Source organism: Pygocentrus nattereri, chromosome 3, assembly GCF_015220715.1.
Source record: "Pygocentrus nattereri isolate fPygNat1 chromosome 3, fPygNat1.pri, whole genome shotgun sequence".
In the NCBI taxonomy this organism is placed as follows: domain Eukaryota; kingdom Metazoa; phylum Chordata; class Actinopteri; order Characiformes; family Serrasalmidae; genus Pygocentrus; species Pygocentrus nattereri.
The window spans coordinates 2,918,508-2,943,435 of record NC_051213.1 but is presented as its reverse complement, the minus strand read 5'-3'; the positions used below and the strand labels follow the sequence as shown (position 1 = coordinate 2,943,435).

Here is a 24,928-nt window from a genome sequence, read left to right as displayed (position 1 = left end):
GGGTTCTGCTCTTCTCTGGACTCTACTGTGCTGACCCATTACTTTGTTTGTCCACCGGCAAGAGGGACTCTGGGGCCTGTACACCGTTAGAAATAAAAGATGCTTTTCAGGTACATTTCTTGTTCATCGAGGTAAACAGTGTAGATGTTCCCTCAGAGGTTCTACAATGGGTTTAAGGTCTGATTGTGGAGCTTAAATCAGGTTCTCCAGGTGAAAACTTGGTATTTGTTCCTTTTCATAACCAAATGTTTTAAAACAGCAGTAGAATAAAAGCCTGGAGGCGAGGCGAGGCGAGGTGTGTGGAGTCAGTCCAGCTTAGAACAGATCATTTCAGTGGGTTATGGTTCAGTTATGGTCCCTGACTAAAGGCACTGAGATGGAGCCTTGAGGGTTCCACCCCAGTGACGAGAGGAGAAATAAACCACAGGCAGAACATTCTTAACTTCATAAAATCCATTTAATGAGTTAGATCAGGACAACATGGATCATAACTGTATTATAAAAGAACAGGAACAACTTAAACCCGAAAGAATACACAATTAGAGAATTCGACCTGGCGATAAGCCATTCATTTATACTTGTACTGATCTCTAGCCTTCTGCTACTGGGAACGCAGGAGTGTGGACGTCTTCCTGTCCGCTCAGGGAGGAAATCGTGCAGCTACGTTTATGTACAGGGCTGTGGGAACTGACCTCAGAGCAGCTTTTAAGGAAGCTCAAGCCGCCTGACAAACACGCGCACCCTCTACAAAACGGTACAGGTTCACGGCAAGAAGCTCCGCAGTCTAAACGATTTCAAATAAGAGGGGGAAAAAAGCGGGAGGCATACAAAACAAAACGTTTTGCTGGAGAACGTGGTGAATATGGTGAATGGAGCTTCTCCCAGACCAAGTTTAACCACTGAAGACCTTAATGTGGTTGGTTTAGGACAATGTTCTTCATTCTCATAGAGAGAGAGTTCTCTCTGCTCCACCGAGAACTGCGACGTTTATCAGTCGGACCGGCCTAATGAAAAGTGGAATCTGCTTCTGTGGGCCAACAGAAATACATTTCTGAGAGTTAATCCAGGTCGGAACAAGGAAAACAACTGCAGCAACAGGAATGAAGAACAGTGGCCTAAAATAAAACAAACTAATTTAATTAAAACGAAAAAAAAAAAGAAAAGAAAAGCCGTGTGGTGGTGGGAGGGTTCTGTATGAGCTAAGGGGTACAGGCTAAAAGTCTGCATTTCCATGGTAACTAAAGTGTGCCGCTGGGTAACAAAGCTCATAGCTCTCCGGCCTCTCTGTCGCCGGACCGATGGGACTCCACCCTCCCATTCAGACCGTCGGACCTGCGCTCTGACGAACCACGGCGACCGTCCCGCTCACGATCACGGTCTCGCGATGACCTGTCAAAATGCACAAAGGAAACGTTACCACTTTTTAAAACTGTCTTTTTACTTTTTACTGTGTGGATCATATGAACATTATAGAGCTTTTTAAATGAAACAGTAGAAGCCGTATCGCCCCCTACGCTTCCTGTAGTGTATTACAGTCTGTCAGAGCGACTGTGTGGATCATATGAACATTATAGAGCTTTTTAAATGAAACAGTAGAAGCCGTATCGCCCCCTACGCTTCCTGTAGTGTATTACAGTCTGTCAGAGCGACTGTGTGGATCATATGAACATTATAGAGCTTTTTAAATGAAACAGTAGAAGCCGTATCGCCCCCTACGCTTCCTGTAGTGTATTACAGTCTGTCAGAGCGACTGTGTGGATCATATGAACATTATAGAGCTTTTTAAACGAAGCAGTAGAAGCCGTATCGCCCCCTACGCTTCCTGTAGTGTATTACAGTCTGTCAGAGCGACTGTGTGGATCATATGAACATTATAGAGCTTTTTAAACGAAACAGTAGAAGCCGTATCGCCCCCTACGCTTCCTGTAGTGTATTACAGTCTGTCAGAGCGACTGTGTGGATCATATGAACATTATAGAGCTTTTTAAATGAAACAGTAGAAGCCGTATCGCCCCCTACGCTTCCTGTAGTGTATTACAGTCTGTCAGAGCGACTGTGTGGATCATATGAACATTATAGAGCTTTTTAAATGAAACAGTAGAAGCCGTATCGCCCCCTACGCTTCCTGTAGTGTATTACAGTCTGTCAGAGCGACTGTGTGGATCATATGAACATTATAGAGCTTTTTAAATGAAACAGTAGAAGCCGTATCGCCCCCTACGCTTCCTGTAGTGTATTACAGTCTGTCAGAGCGACTGTGTGTATCATATGAACATTATAGAGCTTTTTAAATGAAACAGTAGAAGCCGTATCGCCCCCTACGCTTCCTGTAGTGTATTACAGTCTGTCAGAGCGACTGTGTGGATCATATGAACATTATAGAGCTTTTTAAACGAAACAGTAGAAGCCGTATCGCCCCCTACGCTTCCTGTAGTGTATTACAGTCTGTCAGAGCGACTGTGTGGATCATATGAACATTATAGAGCTTTTTAAACGAAACAGTAGAAGCCGTATCGCCCCCTACGCTTCCTGTAGTGTATTACAGTCTGTCAGAGCGACTGTGTGGATCATATGAACATTATAGAGCTTTTTAAATGAAACAGTAGAAGCTGTATCGCCCCCTACGCTTCCTGTAGTGTATTACTGTCTGTCAGAGCGACTGTGTGGATCATATGAACATTATAGAGCTTTTTAAATGAAACAGTAGAAGCCGTATCGCCCCCTACGCTTCCTGTAGTGTATTACAGTCTGTCAGAGTGACTGTGTGGATCATATGAACATTATAGAGCTTTTTAAATGAAACAGTAGAAGCCGTATCGCCCCCTACGCTTCCTGTAGTGTATTACAGTCTGTCAGAGTGACTGTGTGGATCATATGAACATTATAGAGCTTTTTAAATGAAACAGTAGAAGCCGTATCGCCCCCTACGCTTCCTGTAGTGTATTACAGTCTGTCAGAGTGACTGTGTGGATCATATGAACATTATAGAGCTTTTTAAATGAAACAGTAGAAGCCGTATCGCCCCCTACACTTCCTGTAGTGTATTACAGTCTGTCAGAGCGACTGTGTGGATCATATGAACATTATAGAGCTTTTTAAATGAAACAGTAGAAGCCGTGTCGCCCCCTACGCTTCCTGTAGTGTATTACAGTCTGTCAGAGCGACTGTGTGGATCATATGAACATTATAGAGCTTTTTAAATGAAACAGTAGAAGCCGTATCGCCCCCTACGCTTCCTGTAGTGTATTACAGTCTGTCAGAGCGACTGTGTGGATCATATGAACATTATAGAGCTTTTTAAATGAAGCAGTAGAAGCCGTATCGCCCCCTACGCTTCCTGTAGTGTATTACAGTCTGTCAGAGCGACTGTGTGGATCATATGAACATTATAGAGCTTTTTAAATGAAACAGTAGAAGCCGTATCGCCCCCTACGCTTCCTGTAGTGTATTACAGTCTGTCAGAGCGACTGTGTGGATCATATGAACATTATAGAGCTTTTTAAATGAAACAGTAGAAGCCGTATCGCCCCCTACGCTTCCTGTAGTGTATTACAGTCTGTCAGAGCGACTGTGTGGATCATATGAACATTATAGAGCTTTTTAAATGAAGCAGTAGAAGCCGTATCGCCCCCTACACTTCCTGTAGTGTATTACAGTCTGTCAGAGCGACTGTGTGGATCATATGAACATTATAGAGCTTTTTAAATGAAACAGTAGAAGCCGTATCGCCCCCTACGCTTCCTGTAGTGTATTACAGTCTGTCAGAACGTGTACACCTGTGGATGTGTGCATGTTTACTTGTGTGAGTGTTCCCTGCTGTGGCGTGAGCGAGATCTGGAGCGTGTTCGGTGTCTCCGGCGTCTCTCTCGGGAGCGGGAGCGTGAACGGGTGCGCCGCTTCTCTCGGGAAGCCGAGCGAGACCTCCTCCGCCTCCTCTCTCGCTCGCGATCACGATCACGTTCTCTCTCTCGCTCACGATCGCGATCACGGTCACGGTCACGAGAACGAGACCTACAAACGCACAGAAGGAGAAAGAAAATGGATAATGATTAACAACCCTGTCTCAGAGTCTCAGTAACAAAAGCAGGCATCACTCTGGTGACTCGTAACATGTTTTTCCTTCTACTGCTAAGTTACCATTTTGGAGATATATGTGTGTGTGTGTGTGTGTGTGTGTGTGTGTGTGTGTGTGTGTGTGTGTGTGTGTGTGTAAAATCTGCAGCTTAGTTTTCATATATGGACTATGACTGTATGGACTGATGACTGCATGTATGCTATACAAACGTAGAACAATAAAACAAAACAAATAATAAAAAGTGTCTGACCTCCTGCGTTCCCGACTGCGTGATCTGGTTCTGGAAGAAAAAAAAAAAAAAAAGAAGTTATGAGTTATAACAATAATAAATTTGCCAATGGCCACATCACACACAGACACACACTTTTTTTTTATACCCGAATTCATTTTGAGACCCTCAAAAACTAATGCAATAAAATGGAGCTGTTTGAGGTTCAGCTGCAGAATCTTCAAAATATCATAAAAGCAGTGCAGTGAGCTTTATTTCTTTAACATTAAGTCTTGTCTGTCAGACACTTTCATGCAACAGATGAGCACGTCACCCAGGCCATGTGCACTAATGCCCCCTAAACCATCATGAATACTGGCTTTCGAACTGAGCACTGATAAGCTGAGTGGTCTTCAGCCCGGGGGACACAGTGTCCATGATTTCCTAAAGAATTTCAAATGTTGATTCGTCGGACCGCCGGACACTTTTCCACTTCCCCTCAGTCCATTTTAAATGAGCTCAGGCCCAGAGAAGGTGGCAGCGTTTCTGGGTCCTGTTTATATTTGGGTTCTTCTTTGTGTTTTAGAGTTTAACAGCGTTTGTGGATGCAGTGATGAACTGTGTTCACAGTCAGTGGTTTTCAGAAGTGTTTCTGAGCCCATGCAGTGATTTCCACTACAGAACCATGTCTGTTTTTAATGCAGTGCTGCCTGAGGGCCCAAAGATCACGGCCAGCAGATACTGGTGTTCAGCCTCGTCCCTCACAGACAGAGATTTCTTTAGTCTTTAATGATGTTCTGCACCGTAGACGATGAAAAGCAGAAGCTCTTTGCTGTTTTATGTTGAGGAACGTTCTTCTTGAGTTGTTGCTCTATTTGATGGTCCAGTCTTTCACAGAGTGGTGACCCCTCCTCCTCTTTACTTCTGAAAGACTCCGCCTCTCTGAGCTGCTCTTTATACCCAGTCATGTTACTGACCTGCTGCCAATCAACCAGCAGGTGTTTTTTTTTTTTTTTTGCATCAGCCTTTCGTTGCTCCGTCCCAACTCTTTTGGAACATGTTCTCGGCATCAAATTCAAAATGGGCAAATATTTAATAAATAAATAAATAAAATTTGTTTCAAAATTTGATGTTGTCTTTGTACCGTTTTCATTTAAATATAGTGTTTAAATGATTTGCACATCATTGCATTTTGTTTTTATTTACATTCTGCACAGCGTCCCAACAGGGCTGTACGTTAGATTCACATTTGTGAACCAGAATGTCACTAATGTTTATAGCACATACTGTAACGTATCTGAAATGCATGATAATTTCATTTCTAAATTCAGGTACATCTTCCTCACCTCTTCTTCATCCTCTCCTCGCGCTCTCGCTCCTCCCTCCGTTTCAGGCGCTCCTGGTTACGCCGCTCCTGCTTATCCAGAACAGTTTTCTGAAGAAAGGGAAAAAAGGCAACTTTAGTCTCAAAACGTCCAGCAGCGGTGAGTTCTGCAACATCTGGATTGCAGATGCTTGGTTAAATAACACGTTTTGATGACTTTCTAATTAAAAAGGGGCACATCCTCTACAGAGAACACAATTCAGGATAAAAAGGAAAGAAAAACTTTCATATTTAAGGAAAAACAGACTTGCACTGTAAGGCCCCCATTCCATTTCACCCCTAGTCCCTACCACTTAGTGCTATCCCTCCGCTTTACACGTTCATGTCTAGGGGTGGGGTGTCCCGATTCCTGTTGAGGTAGAGGGGTGGGGCAAAGTGTTGGGGTTACATGACCCTCCAAACAGGTTTTTCAGAGTCCAATCAGAATATGAGGAAAAAGAAAAACCAGGCACGATGGCTGAACAAGCAGCCAAAGAAACCCACAAATGCGAGAATTCTATATGATAAAAATGACAATAACCACCGTTTTATCTTAGTTAATGTTGTTTCAGTGTATTACGGTCGTTTTCTTCATAAACATGATCACTAATAGGAAGTCGTTAGCTAATTGTTCATGTTCCACCTTAAATAGTGCAGCAGTTACATTCAGGCATCAGAACTGTTGCAGCATTTAAGGTGGTACGGGAAAAAATTCAAAGAAGAATCTGGAGAATCTGACTTCAGCTTCATATCACTGAAGAATTAGGGGGGGTGATAATAAATAACTGCCCCCCTCTTTGAAGGCGTCTGATCCCTAAATGTAACTAAAGCCCAGCAGTGAGGAGCTGAACTTTCCCCTCCTCTGCTGTCCCTGCAGACGGGCAGGGTGGCCTACAGAGCGGCGCTAGTAGCTGTTAATGAAGTGATGCTCTTTAATTAGAGGGTCTCATTTCAGAGGGAAGATCTCAACCACTGCCCTGTAGCTCAGTTTTAAGAAGTGAGGAAACAAGGGGGAGAGTAAATACAAGAAATGGGACTGGGCCTGAATGTCTTGGCTATTAGGAAAGACTTATTTATGTAGCTGCATACTCATGCTCTGTCCGCAAGACCAGCCTGGCGTACCGGTCCGAGCCGTAACCATGGCAACGGCTGCATACCTTCAGCTGCTCCAGTTTTTCTCGAATCTGGATGAAGCCCAGGTGCAGTTTCCCACCAAAGTGGTCGGCAAGGCGGCGGTCGTTGTCATGGAGACCCAGGTAGGCAGAGCACACCTCGCAAACGCGAAGCTTCTGCTGCTGGAAACTGGAGGCTGGCATCGAGTTCCTGTACTCCTCCTACACAACATACAAAAGGAACACATTATGATTCCATGATGAGAACATAAAAGAAAGGTATTAAAGAAAACGCCTCACTTCAGCGCGACGAACTAATGCTTAAAGCAGGAATATGAGTGGGATCAAAGGGCCTTTACTATAAAGCTCTTTTGGAGCTAGATCAGTTCTACCTGGGGAGGTTCTGTGGTCTGACTGTAATAATTGTGGAGTGATTTTAATCCAGTAAGAATCTGCAGTGTGTAGTTTTACAGTCTGACTGTAATAATTGTAGAGTGATTTTAATCTAGTATGAATCTGCAGTGTGTAGTTTTACGGTCTGACTGTAATAATTGTGAGTGATTTTAATCCAGTATGAATCTGCAGTGTGTGTAGTTTTACAGTCTGACTGTAATAATTGTGGAGTGATTTTAATCCAGTATGAATCTGCTGTGTGTAGTTTTACAGTCTGACTGTAATAATTGTGGAGTGATTTTAATCCAGTATGAATCTGCTGTGTGTAGTTTTACAGTCTGACTGTAATAATTGTGGAGTGATTTTAATCCAGTATGAATCTGCTGTGTGTAGTTTTACAGTCTGACTGTAATAATTGTGGAGTGATTTTAATCCAGTATGAATCTGCAGTGTGTAGTTTTACAGTCTGACTGTAATAATTGTGGAGTGATTTTAATCCAGTATGAATCTGCAGTGTGTAGTTTTACAGTCTGACTGTAATAATTGTGGAGTGATTTTAATCCAGTATGAATCTGCAGTGTGTAGTTTTACAGTCTGACTGTAATAATTGTGGAGTGATTTTAATCCAGTATGAATCTGCAGCGTGTAGTTTTACAGTCTGACTGTAATAATTGTGGAGTGATTTTAATCCAGTATGAATCTGCAGCGTGTAGTTTTACAGTCTGACTGTAATAATTGTGGAGTGATTTTAATCCAGTATGAATCTGCAGCGTGTAGTTTTACAGTCTGACTGTAATAATTGTGGAGTGATTTTAATCCAGTATGAATCTGCAGCGTGTAGTTTTACAGTCTGACTGTAATAATTGTGGAGTGATTTTAATCCAGTATGAGTCTGCAGTGTGTAGTTTTACAGTCCGACTGTAATAATTGTGGAGGGATTTTAATCCAGTATGAATCTGCAGCGTGTAGTTTTACAGTCCGACTGTAATAATTGTGGAGGGATTTTAATCCAGTATGAATCTGCAGCGTGTAGTTTTACAGTCTGACTGTAATAATTGTAGAGTGATTTTAATCCAGTATGAATCTGCAGTGTGTGTAGTTTTACAGTCTGACTGTAATAATTGTTGAGTGATTTTAATCCAGTATGAATCTGCAGTGTGTAGTTTTATGGTCTGACTGTAATAATTGTGAGTGATTTTAATCCAGTATGAATCTGCAGTGTGTGTAGTTTTACAGTCTGACTGTAATAATTGTTGAGTGATTTTAATCCAGTATGAATCTGCTGTGTGTAGTTTTACAGTCTGACTGTAATAATTGTGGAGTGATTTTAATCCAGTATGAATCTGCTGTGTGTAGTTTTACAGTCTGACTGTAATAATTGTGGAGTGATTTTAATCCAGTATGAATCTGCAGTGTGTGTAGTTTTACAGTCTGACTGTAATAATTGTTGAGTGATTTTAATCTAGTATGAATCTGCAGTGTGTAGTTTTATGGTCTGACTGTAATAATTGTGAGTGATTTTAATCCAGTATGAATCTGCAGTGTGTGTAGTTTTACGGTCTGACTGTAATAATTGTTGAGTGATTTTAATCCAGTATGAATCTGCAGTGTGTGTAGTTTTACAGTCTGACTGTAATAATTGTTGAGTGATTTTAATCCAGTATGAATCTGCTGTGTGTAGTTTTACAGTCTGACTGTAATAATTGTGGAGTGATTTTAATCCAGTAAGAATCTGCAGTGTGTGTAGTTTTACAGTCTGACTGTAATAATTGTGGAGTGATTTTAATCCAGTATGAATCTGCAGTGTGTGTAGTTTTACAGTCTGACTGTAATAATTGTGGAGTGATTTTAATCCAGTATGAATCTGCAGTGTGTAGTTTTACAGTCTGACTGTAATAATTGTAGAGTGATTTTAATCCAGTATGAATCTGCAGTGTGTAGTTTTACAGTCTGACTGTAATAATTGTAGAGTGATTTTAATCTAGTATGAATCTGCAGTGTGTAGTTTTACGGTCTGACTGTAATAATTGTGAGTGATTTTAATCCAGTATGAATCTGCAGTGTGTGTAGTTTTACAGTCTGACTGTAATAATTGTTGAGTGATTTTAATCCAGTATGAATCTGCAGTGTGTAGTTTTACAGTCTGACTGTAATAATTGTGGAGTGATTTTAATCCAGTATGAATCTGCAGCGTGTAGTTTTACAGTCTGACTGTAATAATTGTGGAGTGATTTTAATCCAGTATGAATCTGCAGTGTGTAGTTTTACAGCCTGACTGTAATAATTGTGGAGTGATTTTAATCCAGTATGAATCTGCAGTGTGTAGTTTTACAGTCTGACTGTAATAATTGTGGAGTGATTTTAATCCAGTATGAATCTGCAGCGTGTAGTTTTACAGTCTGACTGTAATAATTGTGGAGTGATTTTAATCCAGTATGAATCTGCAGTGTGTAGTTTTACAGCCTGACTGTAATAATTGTGGAGTGATTTTAATCCAGTATGAATCTGCAGCGTGTAGTTTTACAGTCTGACTGTAATAATTGTGGAGTGATTTTAATCCAGTATGAATCTGCAGTGTGTGTAGTTTTACAGTCTGACTGTAATAATTGTGGAGTGATTTTAATCCAGTATGAATCTGCAGTGTGTGTAGTTTTACAGTCTGACTGTAATAATTGTGGAGTGATTTTAATCCAGTATGAATCTGCAGTGTGTGTAGTTTTACAGTCTGACTGTAATAATTGTGGAGTGATTTTAATCCAGTATGAATCTGCAGTGTGTGTAGTTTTACAGTCTGACTGTAATAATTGTGGAGTGATTTTAATCCAGTATGAATCTGCAGTGTGTGTAGTTTTACAGTCTGACTGTAATAATTGTGGAGTGATTTTAATCCAGTATGAATCTGCAGTGTGTGTAGTTTTACAGTCTGACTGTAATAATTGTGGAGTGATTTTAATCCAGTATGAATCTGCAGTGTGTGTAGTTTTACAGTCTGACTGTAATAATTGTGGAGTGATTTTAATCCAGTATGAATCTGCAGTGTGTGTAGTTTTACAGTCTGACTGTAATAATTGTGGAGTGATTTTAATCCAGTATGAATCTGCAGTGTGTGTAGTTTTACAGTCTGACTGTAATAATTGTGGAGTGATTTTAATCCAGTATGAATCTGCAGTGTGTAGTTTTACAGTCTGACTGTAATAATTGTGGAGTGATTTTAATCCAGTAAGAATCTGCAGTGTGTAGTTTTACAGTCTGACTGTAATAATTGTGGAGTGATTTTAATCCAGTAAGAATCTGCAGTGTGTAGTTTTACAGTCTGACTGTAATAATTGTAGAGTGATTTTAATCCAGTATGAATCTGCAGTGTGTAGTTTTACAGTCTGACTGTAATAATTGTGGAGTGATTTTAATCCAGTATGAATCTGCAGTGTGTAGTTTTACAGTCTGACTGTAATAATTGTGGAGTGATTTTAATCCAGTAAGAATCTGCAGTGTGTAGTTTTACAGTCTGACTGTAATAATTGTGGAGTGATTTTAATCCAGTAAGAATCTGCAGTGTGTAGTTTTACAGTCTGACTGTAATAATTGTGGAGTGATTTTAATCCAGTAAGAATCTGCAGTGTGTGTAGTTTTACAGTCTGACTGTAATAATTGTTGAGTGATTTTAATCCAGTATGAATCTGCAGTGTGTAGTTTTATGGTCTGACTGTAATAATTGTGAGTGATTTTAATCCAGTATGAATCTGCAGTGTGTGTAGTTTTACAGTCTGACTGTAATAATTGTTGAGTGATTTTAATCCAGTATGAATCTGCTGTGTGTAGTTTTACAGTCTGACTGTAATAATTGTGGAGTGATTTTAATCCAGTATGAATCTGCTGTGTGTAGTTTTACAGTCTGACTGTAATAATTGTGGAGTGATTTTAATCCAGTATGAATCTGCAGTGTGTGTAGTTTTACAGTCTGACTGTAATAATTGTTGAGTGATTTTAATCTAGTATGAATCTGCAGTGTGTAGTTTTATGGTCTGACTGTAATAATTGTGAGTGATTTTAATCCAGTATGAATCTGCAGTGTGTGTAGTTTTACGGTCTGACTGTAATAATTGTTGAGTGATTTTAATCCAGTATGAATCTGCAGTGTGTGTAGTTTTACAGTCTGACTGTAATAATTGTTGAGTGATTTTAATCCAGTATGAATCTGCTGTGTGTAGTTTTACAGTCTGACTGTAATAATTGTGGAGTGATTTTAATCCAGTAAGAATCTGCAGTGTGTGTAGTTTTACAGTCTGACTGTAATAATTGTGGAGTGATTTTAATCCAGTATGAATCTGCAGTGTGTGTAGTTTTACAGTCTGACTGTAATAATTGTGGAGTGATTTTAATCCAGTATGAATCTGCAGTGTGTAGTTTTACAGTCTGACTGTAATAATTGTAGAGTGATTTTAATCCAGTATGAATCTGCAGTGTGTAGTTTTACAGTCTGACTGTAATAATTGTAGAGTGATTTTAATCTAGTATGAATCTGCAGTGTGTAGTTTTACGGTCTGACTGTAATAATTGTGAGTGATTTTAATCCAGTATGAATCTGCAGTGTGTGTAGTTTTACAGTCTGACTGTAATAATTGTTGAGTGATTTTAATCCAGTATGAATCTGCAGTGTGTGTAGTTTTACAGTCTGACTGTAATAATTGAGTGATTTTAATCCAGTATGAATCTGCTGTGTGTAGTTTTACAGTCTGACTGTAATAATTGTGGAGTGATTTTAATCCAGTATGAATCTGCAGTGTGTAGTTTTACAGTCTGACTGTAATAATTGTGGAGTGATTTTAATCCAGTATGAATCTGCAGCGTGTAGTTTTACAGTCTGACTGTAATAATTGTGGAGTGATTTTAATCCAGTATGAATCTGCAGTGTGTAGTTTTACAGCCTGACTGTAATAATTGTGGAGTGATTTTAATCCAGTATGAATCTGCAGCGTGTAGTTTTACAGTCTGACTGTAATAATTGTGGAGTGATTTTAATCCAGTATGAATCTGCAGTGTGTGTAGTTTTACAGTCTGACTGTAATAATTGTGGAGTGATTTTAATCCAGTATGAATCTGCAGTGTGTGTAGTTTTACAGTCTGACTGTAATAATTGTGGAGTGATTTTAATCCAGTATGAATCTGCAGTGTGTGTAGTTTTACAGTCTGACTGTAATAATTGTGGAGTGATTTTAATCCAGTATGAATCTGCAGTGTGTGTAGTTTTACAGTCTGACTGTAATAATTGTGGAGTGATTTTAATCCAGTATGAATCTGCAGTGTGTGTAGTTTTACAGTCTGACTGTAATAATTGTGGAGTGATTTTAATCCAGTATGAATCTGCAGTGTGTGTAGTTTTACAGTCTGACTGTAATAATTGTGGAGTGATTTTAATCCAGTATGAATCTGCAGTGTGTGTAGTTTTACAGTCTGACTGTAATAATTGTGGAGTGATTTTAATCCAGTATGAATCTGCAGTGTGTAGTTTTACAGTCTGACTGTAATAATTGTGGAGTGATTTTAATCCAGTAAGAATCTGCAGTGTGTAGTTTTACAGTCTGACTGTAATAATTGTGGAGTGATTTTAATCCAGTAAGAATCTGCAGTGTGTAGTTTTACAGTCTGACTGTAATAATTGTAGAGTGATTTTAATCCAGTATGAATCTGCAGTGTGTAGTTTTACAGTCTGACTGTAATAATTGTGGAGTGATTTTAATCCAGTATGAATCTGCAGTGTGTAGTTTTACAGTCTGACTGTAATAATTGTGGAGTGATTTTAATCCAGTAAGAATCTGCAGTGTGTAGTTTTACAGTCTGACTGTAATAATTGTGGAGTGATTTTAATCCAGTAAGAATCTGCAGTGTGTAGTTTTACAGTCTGACTGTAATAATTGTGGAGTGATTTTAATCCAGTATGAATCTGCAGTGTGTAGTTTTACAGCCTGACTGTAATAATTGTGGAGTGATTTTAATCCAGTAAGAATCACACACCCTTTCTTGGTGAAGCTAATGAAGCTCCAAATCTCTAATTTGAGATTTCCCAAATTTCAAGGACATTTACCTCAGCGTCCTTCTTCTTACTGCGAACCTTCTCCACTTCCTGTAGAATCTTCTGGGCTTCATCCACGTTGCCCTCGGCGCCCAGCTGCTCCGCCTTCGCCAGCAGCTTACCGATCTCTTCGTTCAGCTCGTGCACTTTCTCCGCCTGGTCCACACGCATGCGAAAAAATAAGCTTATATAATCTTAGCTGAATCAATTATTTACCCGTTTCAGTCACGCGACGTTCTGCCTCATAGAGGAACCACACTGAAGTTATAAAACGTCTCTGCCATTTGTAGAAGTAACTATTTTTCTCTCCTTGCTCTCCGTTCCTTGCTCTAGTCATACACACACACCTTTGCCGCCACCTCAGCACTAATTTCCTCCTGCGTCTCAGCAAGTCGTTTCTTAGCCAGTTCAGTTCTGCGGTCACAATCGACGATGAACGACTCCAGATGATCCACCGCCTGAACAACAACAGAGCCAACATTATTAATCAGGCAGTACGACACAATTATCAATACTACACACACACACACGTCTGGCTTCACACACATATGAACTTGAGTGACGTCCCATTCTTAATCCATAGGGTTTAATATGATGTCGGCCCACCCTTTGCAGCTATAACAGCTTCAGCTCTTCTGGGAAGGCTTTCCACAAGGGTTAGGAGTGTTTATGGGAATTTCTGGCCGTTCTTCCAGAAGCACTGATGTTGGACGAGAAGGCCTGGCTCACAGTCTCCGCTCTAATTCATCCCAAAGGTGTGTGCAGTACTAATAGTCAGTATAACCACTGCAGTCAATATACACTATATAACTATAAGAGCTCACATGATTTATACAGTTAATACAGTACAGTTCACATATTGTTGGCACTCAACTTTAAGATGCGTTGCTGCCATCAAGTAATAAATTAGTTAATATTTTCATGAGATGGTAAAATGTCCCATTTGCAGCATCTGACGTGTGCTCTATGTTGTGCTGTGAGTAGAATATTGGTCTTTGAGGTTTCTAAATCATTGCATTCGGTATTTGTTTACATTTATTTACACTCTACACAGCGTGCTGACGGTTTTGGAACTGGGGTTGTAGTGTTTGGACCTTAATCTCGCCCTGGGGTCATTTCTAGGTAGACTGCATGAAGGGAAGGGTTTGCAGAGCCAACACTACACTTTTAAAGAAGGTTCTTCTTTAGTAAAGAAAATGGTTCTACGTAAAACCATGAACAAAAACCTGAAGGAACATCTCACGATGCAAAGAACCCTTTAATCATGCAACGGGTTCTCCGCATCGCGCAACGTTCCTTCGGATTGATGAACGTGCCGCCGATGGTTCTATTTAGAATCATTTTTGGATTTTGGTTCCCTACTGCCACAAGCCGAAGAACCCTTTCATGGTATGATGCACAGCCCTTTCTGCCAGGAGCTGATAGACTGGGCTCGTTTACTCACGTCCAGCTCGAAGAACAGGTCTCTCTCTTTAGAGGCGATCTCATAATCCGCCCGCAGAGCCAGGTCATGGATCTTAGAGCATTCGCCCAGGTCCATACGCTGAACGGGCAAAAAGAGAGAACGAGAGAGGTTAAAGAAAACAGAGCAGGCGCCAAAACGTCTAAAAGTCATTCTGACTCATTCTGACTCGTGAGCCAACAGTTCTGATTCACTGTAATTCAGCAGGCATCAACAGGCTGCTGGGCCGTAACTAAACGGTCATCATTACTTCTGTAACTGATCAACAGAAGATCTTCTATCTGATTCACTGACTAAATTTCTTCAGGTTCAATCGTTTCTCCACCGCTGCCCCGAAACATCCTGCATTACAATCGGTCAGAATCAACACAATGAATCATAGAAATTAAACTGCACTAGAACAGAAGTCACATCACCCCGCCAACCCCTCAAATTAATAAATAATAAATAAATAAAGGAGGAAAAGAAAATATGACCCTTGTGCAAAATGAGGGTTATGAAACTTTACATGTATAAAGTATATCACTGTGTATCGGGTACATTGTCATAGAACGAGTCACCATTTCTACAGGTTTATATATTTTTTAAAATAATAAAATTTAACCATGAACATAATATAAAAAAAAAAAAAAAAAAAAAACTTCCCCCGCACAGCCCAAAATCCTGCCTTGGACAAGATCCCACCAGAACTTTCCACTCCACCTTAAAACGGTGCAGATGCTGCACTCTGGCGCCTGAAAACTCGAGTATGACGCCACTTTCAGCTCGTCTACCTCGGACGGCGAGCGGAGAGAGCGAGCTTGAAATGGAAGCCAAAAGTCACATTAGCAGTCTTTTCTGGTTCGGTATCGAAAAATTTCATGTGTTGCGACGCAAAAACGAACACGAATCGTATGAAGAACCCGCTTAAAGAACGATCGGTTATCTAACCGTGCTCAGGGCCACTGAACCGGTCAGTGGGACGATGTAAGGACGTAGCTGTTCACCAATTGGCTCCAGGTTTAAGTCGGTACTGCACCACAGCAACATCCTGCTGCGTCACTTCAAAGCCGAGCTTTCGAATCGAGCGTTTGCTCAAATAAATGAACGCTTGATTTTAAATCCACCATTTAATAAACATCACAGCCTCAAATTTAAACCCATTCCTAAATGTTAAACGTCGCTGCTTCACCAGCCGGAGGAGAGCGGCTCACCACAGCGCCGCTCACCACAGATCAGGGTCGACTCTGACTAACAAAAACCTCACGGACTCAAATTCAGATGACGATGACTCAGATCTGAGGACGTGGAGTCGAGCGGCTGATGTTCCAGCGACAGGAAGCTGAAAATAACCTTCTCTGGTGTCTGAAGCTGGAACTGAAGCAAAGTCGACGGGTTGGTGTTTTTCTACTGAAAGTCGACCCGTTTTTCCACAAATCTGCGCTATAAACGGTAAACAGGCGGCGTCTCTTCAGCGATGAAGTCTGTAAAAAATGATTCTTATGAAACGTCACAGAAAGATTTTTGGCTTTCAGCACTAAACTGTAAGACCAAGGGGAGATCAGAAAACACGTTCTGTTAATTTCAGCGGAGCTTTTACAGAAAAATAAAACAAATTTACATTTATTTCGTGAGGTTACTGAACAAGTCGCCTTGTGATTTGGTCATGAAAATTCAGATGGACAAACCGGAACACTCCCCGGAGAACAAGAGGCCGAGCTGTAGCCGTTAGGCCAAGACAACGTGAGCGATATAGCCGGCCATCTCAGGACGGCCTCGGAAACCCTCATTTAGAGGGTAGAGACTCGTATCTGAGAGCACAAGTTGGAATGACGGGTGTTGAAGTGACAGAAAGATAAGAATATATTTGTTCTGCGGTGCTCCGGGTCGTACCCTGCCGGGTGGCGCTTATCAGTTATCCGGCTACAGGTGAAGCCACCGCAGTACAGGCTGTTTCAGTAACTCATCCCACCCGTTTAGAGGATAAAGACGACGAGAGCGGCTGGAGTTGGAGTGACCGGCATCTCTCGGCCGCTCTCGTTAAGGAGCTCTAATTAGGAGGAAGGACCTGAACATTAAACCATATTAAACGCCGCGTTCACGGCCAGTTTATTCATTTCTTACTGTATTTATTTAACTGCTGTATTAAAGCAGTAGAGCACTCGAGGAGGGAGTTATCACCAGTAACATCACGGCTGAGATGATCTACGGACACCAGACCACAGCCGGGATGGTATTTCATGAAAACACTCCCTCTCAGGTTCTACTGCTCAAGTGTGGAACTGGATCGAGCAGCGTGGGGAATCGTTGCATCCCTAGCCACCCGGCAGGGTGCAACTCGGAGCGTGGATGTTGACCGGGTGGCGGGGATGTTGACCGGGTGGCGGGGATGTTGACCGGGTGGCGGGGATGTTGCCTGTCCGTGTTGTGATCGTGATCCTCACCGTGCCTGAAAGAATGTCATGAGGGCAGCAGTTGAGCAGGTGAGATTTGCACACTCGTTCATCTGTGAACTTCACCCTCTGCCGAGATTCGTCACCTGCAAGAGGGAAAACACACACGATGAGTGAGGACACGCGCTCGCTCGCTCACACACTCTCACACACACACACCTCTCACATGTCAGCACTATGCACTCCTAACTCTGAAGGGGGGTGGGGGTCACACTGCTGCCTCTGCCTGCAGGGGACGCTGGGATTTGTAGTCAAAGGACGGGGATGGAGAGTGTGGACGCTGACTGTGCTGACAGCTAATGATGACAGAACCTCATCGGGTCAAACCGGCGACTTTCAGACTGGGGCTCTTAGAAAGGCACTAAACAGGCACGTAGATACGGTTACATATGACGCCGCCTTGTTTCTTTCGGTTCATATCGTTGCTGTCGGGGGAAAACCTCGCGTCTCCATTTTCGACAATTTTCAGTATTTGGTGTTATTTGAAAGCGCCTGTTGTCCTTTACATTACACGTAACTTTCATGGCGAACGGACCAACAGAAGTGGCCAAAGAATAACTGTAGAAAATTCTGGTTCCATTGACTTGCATTAAAAGTAGTGCCTGTTTTCCCTTTCCCTGTAAAGTGACCAATTTAGAGACACGAGGTTTTCTTCAGACAGCAGCGATGCGCTCGTACACGCTGCCTGCCAGAAACCGGGGAGCTTTTACAAAAACGATCTTAATAAATCTTTGAATGTCTCAATTAATTTGACACGAATCAAGTCTGCCACAGACCTGACTCATAAAAACTTAGTATGATCATATAGGTTCACTTTCAATGGTTTAATTACCATCACAACTATATAATGAAAGCTTTTCTTCAAAAATAAACATGCTTCGGCAAAAACGAACACGGGTTTATCCTTTAAAATAAATAAATAAATAACTTAATAACCAAACAACAACAACTAGGCAGGGGCTGAATCGATATATCGGCAGGACGATAACAGCCACTGAAATTTAAGCCATGCTGGTTTATCTTTATCAACAAAGCTCCAAAAATTCTAGTATATTACGGTTTTGATATTTACTCTGTCAGCCACCTTTGCTAACCAACAGAAAGCAATAAACATACTAAAAAGCTCCGCCTCCTGCGCCAAGACACTTTTGTGCTTTGCACTCTTTGAGTTGAAAAACTGGCCATCACGTTATTTAAAACTACTGCTGCATCTCTGACCACGGTAAATAACATCGGCCCATATTATCGGTTATCCGAATTGATTTTAGCTGCTTAAAATCTGCACTGATATCACAAAATACTCATATCGGTCAAGCCCTGCTTTTGACAGGCAGCGTCCAGCCCGACTTAAGGCTATTCCTTTGGCCAAAGTAATGCTTTGCTATTGTACAACGTACAAGTGAAGACCAGGGATGTAACGATACCGCAGACCAGACCGTTGGGAACCGGGTGCTTCAGGGTGAGACGGTATAAAGCAGAGGTTTCGATTCAATAGTTCGTTTATACTGTGGAACTTCGTCCAGCTGCACGGCCAACGAAGCCTGCCTCGACGTCTGCGGCTGTTCGTTTTCTCCACAAATCTGCCGTTTTGTTCGCGGAAGCTGGGCGACCGTCGTCAATTATCCTCCTTATTTGTGCTGCATCGAATCGTAAAACCACGATATACAACAGTTAGTTCAGGCCACGCGAGCTGATCGGATGAGAAGCTATTTCACCAGAACATCACAGGTTTATCACAAACACCATCACTCCGCTGAGACGCTGTTGCTAAGCAACGACTCTGACAGCTGTAGGAGACGCTCGAGCCGTGTGAACGTTTTTACTTCTTACTTTGCCACAAACAGAAAACAGACGTTGTTAAGACCACATCTGACCGACAGCCGATTTGGTCCGACTCTGAAGACGAGACGACGCTAAATTCCCAAACTGTCGTCGCCACTGAGCCGCTTTTCAGTCGGCAGCTGTGACAGAAGAACAGCTGAACAACCTGGAATCAGCCAGAAATGAACCCAACACCATTCGCCAGACGTGTCTGATCTTCAGAGTCGGACCAAATCAGACTGAGCCGTAAAACTGAGCCAATATCAGGTTCAGCTCAGTTTGGTCAGTTTGTCCAGATCAGTATTAATGTTGTTTTGTTCCAGCCGGTCTGTAAAGCTTCTTACAGCCCGTTTAGTTTGGCGAATGGTGTTGGGTTCATTTCTGGCTGATTCCAGGTTGTTCAGCTGATCTTCTGTCACAGCTGCCGACTGAAAAGCTGCTCAGTGGAGACGACAGTTTGGGAATTTAGCGTAAGGAGCTGGAGAACGAACTGCCGGCTGAGCAGCGAGTGGGCGGAGCTCGTTACTCTGATGTAGCAACAAGCTGCTTGTTAAGGAGCTCTAATTAGGAGGAAGGAGCTGAACATTAAAACATATTAAAGCCGCGTTCACGGCCAGTTTATTCATTTCTTACTGTATTTATTTAACTGCTGTATTAAAGCAGTAGAGCACTCGAGGAGGGAGTTATCACCAATAACATCACGGCTGGGATGATCTACGGACACCAGATCACAGCCGGGGTGGTATTTTGTGATAAAGCGCTCCCTCTCGGGTTCTACGGCTCAAGTCTGGAACTGGATCGAGCAACGTGGGGAATCGTTACATCCCTAGCCATGACGGCTTCACAAACTGTGCTGAGCTGTGCTGGTTTGGGGGGGTTTTGCAGGAAGACTGACAGTGAATGATGCCCTCTGACTTCAAATTGGCAAGGACAGGTGTGGGGAGGGGTTGAGGGGGGGGGGGGGGGGGGGGGGTCTAACGCCCGTCTGAGCGGTGTGAAGTGGTCAATGCTCTCTGTATACGGGGGCAGTATTTTAATAATAGCAGTTTAAGGACTCTCAGTGGAGTTAACCCTGGTGTGATAGACTGAAGGAAACCCCTGGGGCAGCCTGCTGTACACATTCCAGTCCTTCAGGACAAAAAGGTGAGGGGGGAGGGGGAGGCGGGGGGGGGGGGGGGGGTAAAAAAAAAAAAAAAAAAAAAAAAAAAAAAACCATAAAGAAAAAGTAAAAAAGGCAGAATATAAAATAAAAAAACAAACAAACTCAAAGTAAAGTGTTAGTTTATACACACTGCGAGCTCTCTCTCCCATACTGTACCCCGCCTGCAGCTCCAGCCCTTCGGTGGCCTTATTAAAGATTAAAGGGTAAAGCTTTCCTTGACCAAACCTGCAATGAGGAAGTTGGGAATGATACACAAGAGTCAAAGAGAAGACCGCTGGCGGAGGATTTTTCCTCTGTTCTTAAAATTTAGCTTCTAACTGGTCCAGCGGTGCAGATACCGCACCGCGCTACCGGTGCCGGCCCAGCGCGTCGCTGTACGCCGTCCTTCTCTCGCTGCTTTCCTCTTACTTTACCGCCACTCTGCTTCTACCAAGTCTTTCCTGATGTAGGCTTACATAATAAGTTAGGCTACTTCTGGCTGGAAAGCAAATATAATGGTTTGGATATTCATAACAGCTTTAAAAATCATTGGTGACTCACGGCTCGATGAACATGAGGCTTTTCTGCAACTCCCTTGCAGATTGATGTAGGCTGGCAAAGATACACTGAACCTTAATGAATAGAATAAAGGGGCCACAATTGTTCAGTCTGTATGAAACACATGTACGGGAAGCAAATGAATTCATCTCAGCACTCACACAGACAGACACCACGGCATTCACACGGCCGGGGAGAGACAGTCTCCCCCAGCCAAAGAAACAAAGCACACACACGGAGGTCTGAGCGAAAGACGTGCCTCCGGTCACCTCACAGCACTTTAACTAGTCCACTCGTTCTGGACTGAGCGTGGACAGAAGTGTGTAGGTCAGCTTGTAAAGCGCGGTTTCCTCTCAGGAATTGCGCCCTGCGTTTAATGCCCGCCGCCGTTTCTGCATATTCATGAGGTTCAATTATTCAATAACGACACTCGTTAGCGTTTACTCTACACTTACGCACACGTTCGTTAAATATTCCGAACGTTTAACTGAACAGTCACTGCACAGTATATACACACAAACACACACGCAATATTCATCACACACAGACGTCGTACGTATAAACAAAACACCGCGCACAGCGATTTAAAAAGCTCAATCGTAAACGTTTAATGCACATTTTCTTAAAATCTCGCGTGTTTGTACTACATGCAGTTATTATTCAATTAAACAATATAAATATTGGACATAGACGCGTATATAAACATCACTGTCGTCGCAGGTCTGTTAATATTGTTATGCTCATTCCACTATTATTCATATTGTAGTGTGTATACACACACACACACACACACACAGAAATAAAAATGTTTTTATTTTATTTATATATATTTACACATACACACACGTATATATATATATATATATATATATATATATACACACACATATGTATACATTATATATATATATATATATATATATATATATATATATATATATATATATATATATATATATATATATAATCATCTTGAGGTGGACAAAATGACAACATTTAACCATTAAGTGACGCCACTTTCCTGAACATATCATGAATATTTAAAGAACACTGACCAACTACATTACAGTGAGCACAATTAGGCCTGTTCGAGTGGGTTTAGTGGACTAAAATCACTGCAGTTGCAGGTCTAATATTATTATTAGTTATTATTAGTATTACTGTGCCTGTTCTAACGTGGCAATACAGATTCTATGTTGTCAGTTCCAACTTCCTAAATCTCCGAAACGCTGAATATTGCGATGCATATCGTGTACCGTAAAAATCTCGTCTCGAAGTATCGTGAAATGATATTGTGCGCAGGTATCGCGATATCTCCGGGCCGCATCGTATCGACCAGCCTTAACTTGGCTGCGATGAAGCGGCTCTATTATGTCCATTAGTCCGGCCTACAGCGGAGCGGACATTAAACAGGGCATTTCTAGAGGAAACCGCTCACTGAGCTCAGTCCATCTCCACACACAGTTAACACAGATCAGCCGCACGATCACTCAGATACATCACAACCCCCAAGCAGACTGTCTACGGCGGCTTTTATCGCTCTTATCGCCCGTGATTAAAGCTCACTGTTACGGCGGGCTGAGCCGCAGCGCTAGCCTTAGCGTTAGCTTAGCTTAGCTTCAGCTACTCACCGTCCCGCGCAGTCCCCATTAGCTGATCCAGCAGGGCTCTCATTTGAGCCTGGGCCGACATCTCCGCCGGTGAGCTACTCTCCTAAGGCGGACCGGGGGTTTTATTCAACATACACTCGAGGAAAAGTCCGCGTTTCAGACGAACCCTCCGCTAACCGACGGACGGTTTGTTATCCGAGCGCCGCGTCTCTTCCTCCAGCGAGGCGGAGAGCAGGCGGCCAATGGGAGAGCGCCACGTCACCTTAAAGCTACAGGGCACCCAGTTTTAATCCGTTTAAACCTGTGTTTACAGCGCAGCGCGAAGGCAGCGCCGGAGCTGGGCAGCGGCTGCACACGCGGACGGAGGCGGCGTTACACCACTCGTCTCATGGATTTGGTGCTTTTCGCTCAGGTAGTAGCGACGAGGGTCGTGTGCTTCAGTCTTTAGCGTTAGTTCCTAACTCTCATTACTGCAGGGTGGTTTGATTCTGCTGTGTCTGCTGCTGATCGCTCCTCTCACCCTGGAGCTTCAGCACGTTTTTGACCAAAAAGGGAAGATAAGAGTCTAAGAAGCTTTATCTGTCTGTCTGTCTGTCTGTCTGTCTGTCTGTCTGTGTCTATCTTTCTGTATATCTATCTGTTGGTCTGTCTGTCTATCTGTATAACTGTCTGTCTGTCTATCTATCTGTCTACCTGTCTTTCTTTCTGTCTGTATATCTATCTGTCTGTCTGTCTGTCTGTCTGTCTGTCTGTATATCTATCCATGTGTCTGTCTGTCTGTATATCTATCCATGTGTCTGTCTGTCTGTATATCTATCCATGTGTCTGTCTGTCTGTATATCTATCCATGTGTCTGTCTGTCTGTATATCTATCCATGTACCTGTCTGTCTGTCTGTATATCTATCCATGTACCTGTCTGTCTGTCTGTCTGTATATCTATCCATGTACCTGTCTGTCTGTCTGTCTGTATATCTATCCATGTACCTGTCTGTCTGTCTATCGGTCTGTATATCTATCTGTCTGTCTGTCGGTCTATCTGCCTGTCTATCTGTATAACTGTCTGTCTGTCGGTCTATCTATCTGTCTGTCTATATATCTGTCTACCTGTCTTTCTTTCTGTCTGTATATCTATCTATCTATCTATCTATCTATCTATCTGTCTGTCTGTCTGTCTGTCTGTCTGTCTAACTATCCATGTACCTGTCTGTCTGTCTATCTATCGGTCTGTATATCTGTCTGTCTGTCTGTCTGTCGGTCTATCTGCCTGTCGGTCTATCTGTCTGTATATCTATCTGTCTGTCTATCTGTATAACTGTCTGTCTGTCGGTCTATCTGCCTGTCGGTCTATCTATCTATCTATCTGTCTACCTGTCTATCTATCTATCTATCTATCTGTCTGTCTGTCTGTCTGTCTGTCTGTCTAACTATCCATGTACCTGTCTGTCTGTCTATCTATCGGCCTGTATATCTGTCTGTCTGTCTGTATATCTGTCTGTCTGTCTGTCGGTCTATCTGCCTGTCGGTCTATCTGTCTGTATATCTATCTGTCTTTCTTTCTGTCTGTCTATCTATCTGCCTGTCTAACTGTCTGTCTGTATATCTATCCATGTACCTGTCTGTCTGTCTATCTATCGGTCTGTATAACTGTCTGTCTGTCTGTATATCTATGTACCTGTCTGTCTGTCTGTCTGTCTGTCTATCTATCCATGTACCTGTCTGTCTGTATATCTATCCATGTACCTGTCTGTCTGTCTATCTATCGGTCTGTATATCTGTCTGTCTGTCTGTATATCTATCTGTCTGTCTGTCGGTTATCTGCCTGTCTATCTGTATAACTGTCTGCCTGTCGGTCTATCTATCTGTCTATCTATCTGTCTACCTGCCTTTCTATCTATTTATCTATCTATCTATCTATCTATCTATCTATCTATCTATCTATCTATCTGTCTGTCTGTCTGTCTGTCTGTCTGTCTAACTATCCATGTACCTGTCTGTCTGTCTGTCTATCTATCTGCCTGTCTAACTGTCTGTCTGTATATCTATCCATGTACCTGTCTGTCTGTCTATCTATCGGTCTGTATAACTGTCTGTCTGTATATCTATGTACCTGTCTGTCTGTCTGTCTGTCTATCTATCGGTCTGTATAACTGTCTGTCTGTCTGTATATCTATCTATGTACCTGTCTGTCTATCTCTCTGTCTGTCTATCTATCTTTAACAAAAAATAACACACAAACATAAAAAAAAAGTTTATTATCTCCGGTCTACACAATGTAGTAATATGTGAGAACAAGATAATTAAGTCGTGCACACTCCCCCGAAAAACTGGCCCGGTCGACGTCTTCCGTCAAAAAGCCGAAACGCGCGGTTTGTCCCAGCGGGCGCTCCGTCCTCATTAGCGGAGCGGCTAAGCTAACGGTCTCGGCTGTGTTGTGGTGGTCTCAGCTGTGTTGTGGTGGTCTCGGCTGACGCAGGGCGATCCGGATCTCCGCTAAACCCAGTGAAGGACGCCGCTCGGTAAGACCCGCCGCCGCTAATCGCTCCTAGTCCCGCAGAGCCGCAGCGAGGCGGCCGAGGACTCCGCAGGGCTGAAGCGCCTCACTCCGACTTTCCGTTCCACCTTAAACGGAGCGGCTGTGACGGTCGCGCGCCTGACGACCCTGAATGGAAGTGCTAGACCCCT

At 42.4% G+C, this 24,928-nt stretch overlaps 2 protein-coding genes across 4 annotated transcripts in view; one reads left to right on the top strand and one right to left on the bottom strand.

The window, feature by feature from the left end:
* Positions 1-438: 438 nt before the first annotated feature.
* Positions 439-22,490, bottom strand: luc7l (LUC7-like (S. cerevisiae)). Of its 3 annotated transcripts, XM_037537190.1 has the most exons (12): positions 22,267-22,489; positions 20,639-20,709; positions 20,229-20,323; positions 17,107-17,201; positions 14,666-14,764; positions 13,569-13,679; positions 13,234-13,377; positions 6,804-6,980; positions 5,630-5,718; positions 4,326-4,355; positions 3,799-4,011; positions 439-1,389 (listed from the first exon to the last, which is right to left on the bottom strand). In XM_037537190.1, exons 2-12 carry the CDS (start codon positions 20,650-20,652, stop codon positions 1,266-1,268), a joined length of 1,191 nt encoding a protein of 396 aa, XP_037393087.1. In that variant the 5' UTR covers positions 20,653-20,709; positions 22,267-22,489; the 3' UTR covers positions 439-1,265. The 3 variants fall into 3 exon arrangements, with proteins under 3 accessions (XP_037393087.1, XP_037393089.1, XP_037393090.1); XM_037537192.1 differs by lacking the exons at positions 20,229-20,323; positions 20,639-20,709 and having other exon boundaries at positions 22,267-22,490; XM_037537193.1 differs by lacking the exons at positions 20,229-20,323; positions 22,267-22,489 and having other exon boundaries at positions 20,639-20,706.
* Positions 22,491-24,611: 2,121 nt separating this feature from the next.
* fam234a (family with sequence similarity 234 member A) overlaps positions 24,612-24,928 on the top strand; it is a 20,162-nt gene continuing 19,845 nt past the window's right edge. The window contains exon 1 of the mRNA XM_037537283.1: positions 24,612-24,762. The gene's annotated coding sequence lies outside the window, so the exon portion shown is untranslated. The remainder of the gene's footprint in view (positions 24,763-24,928) is intronic.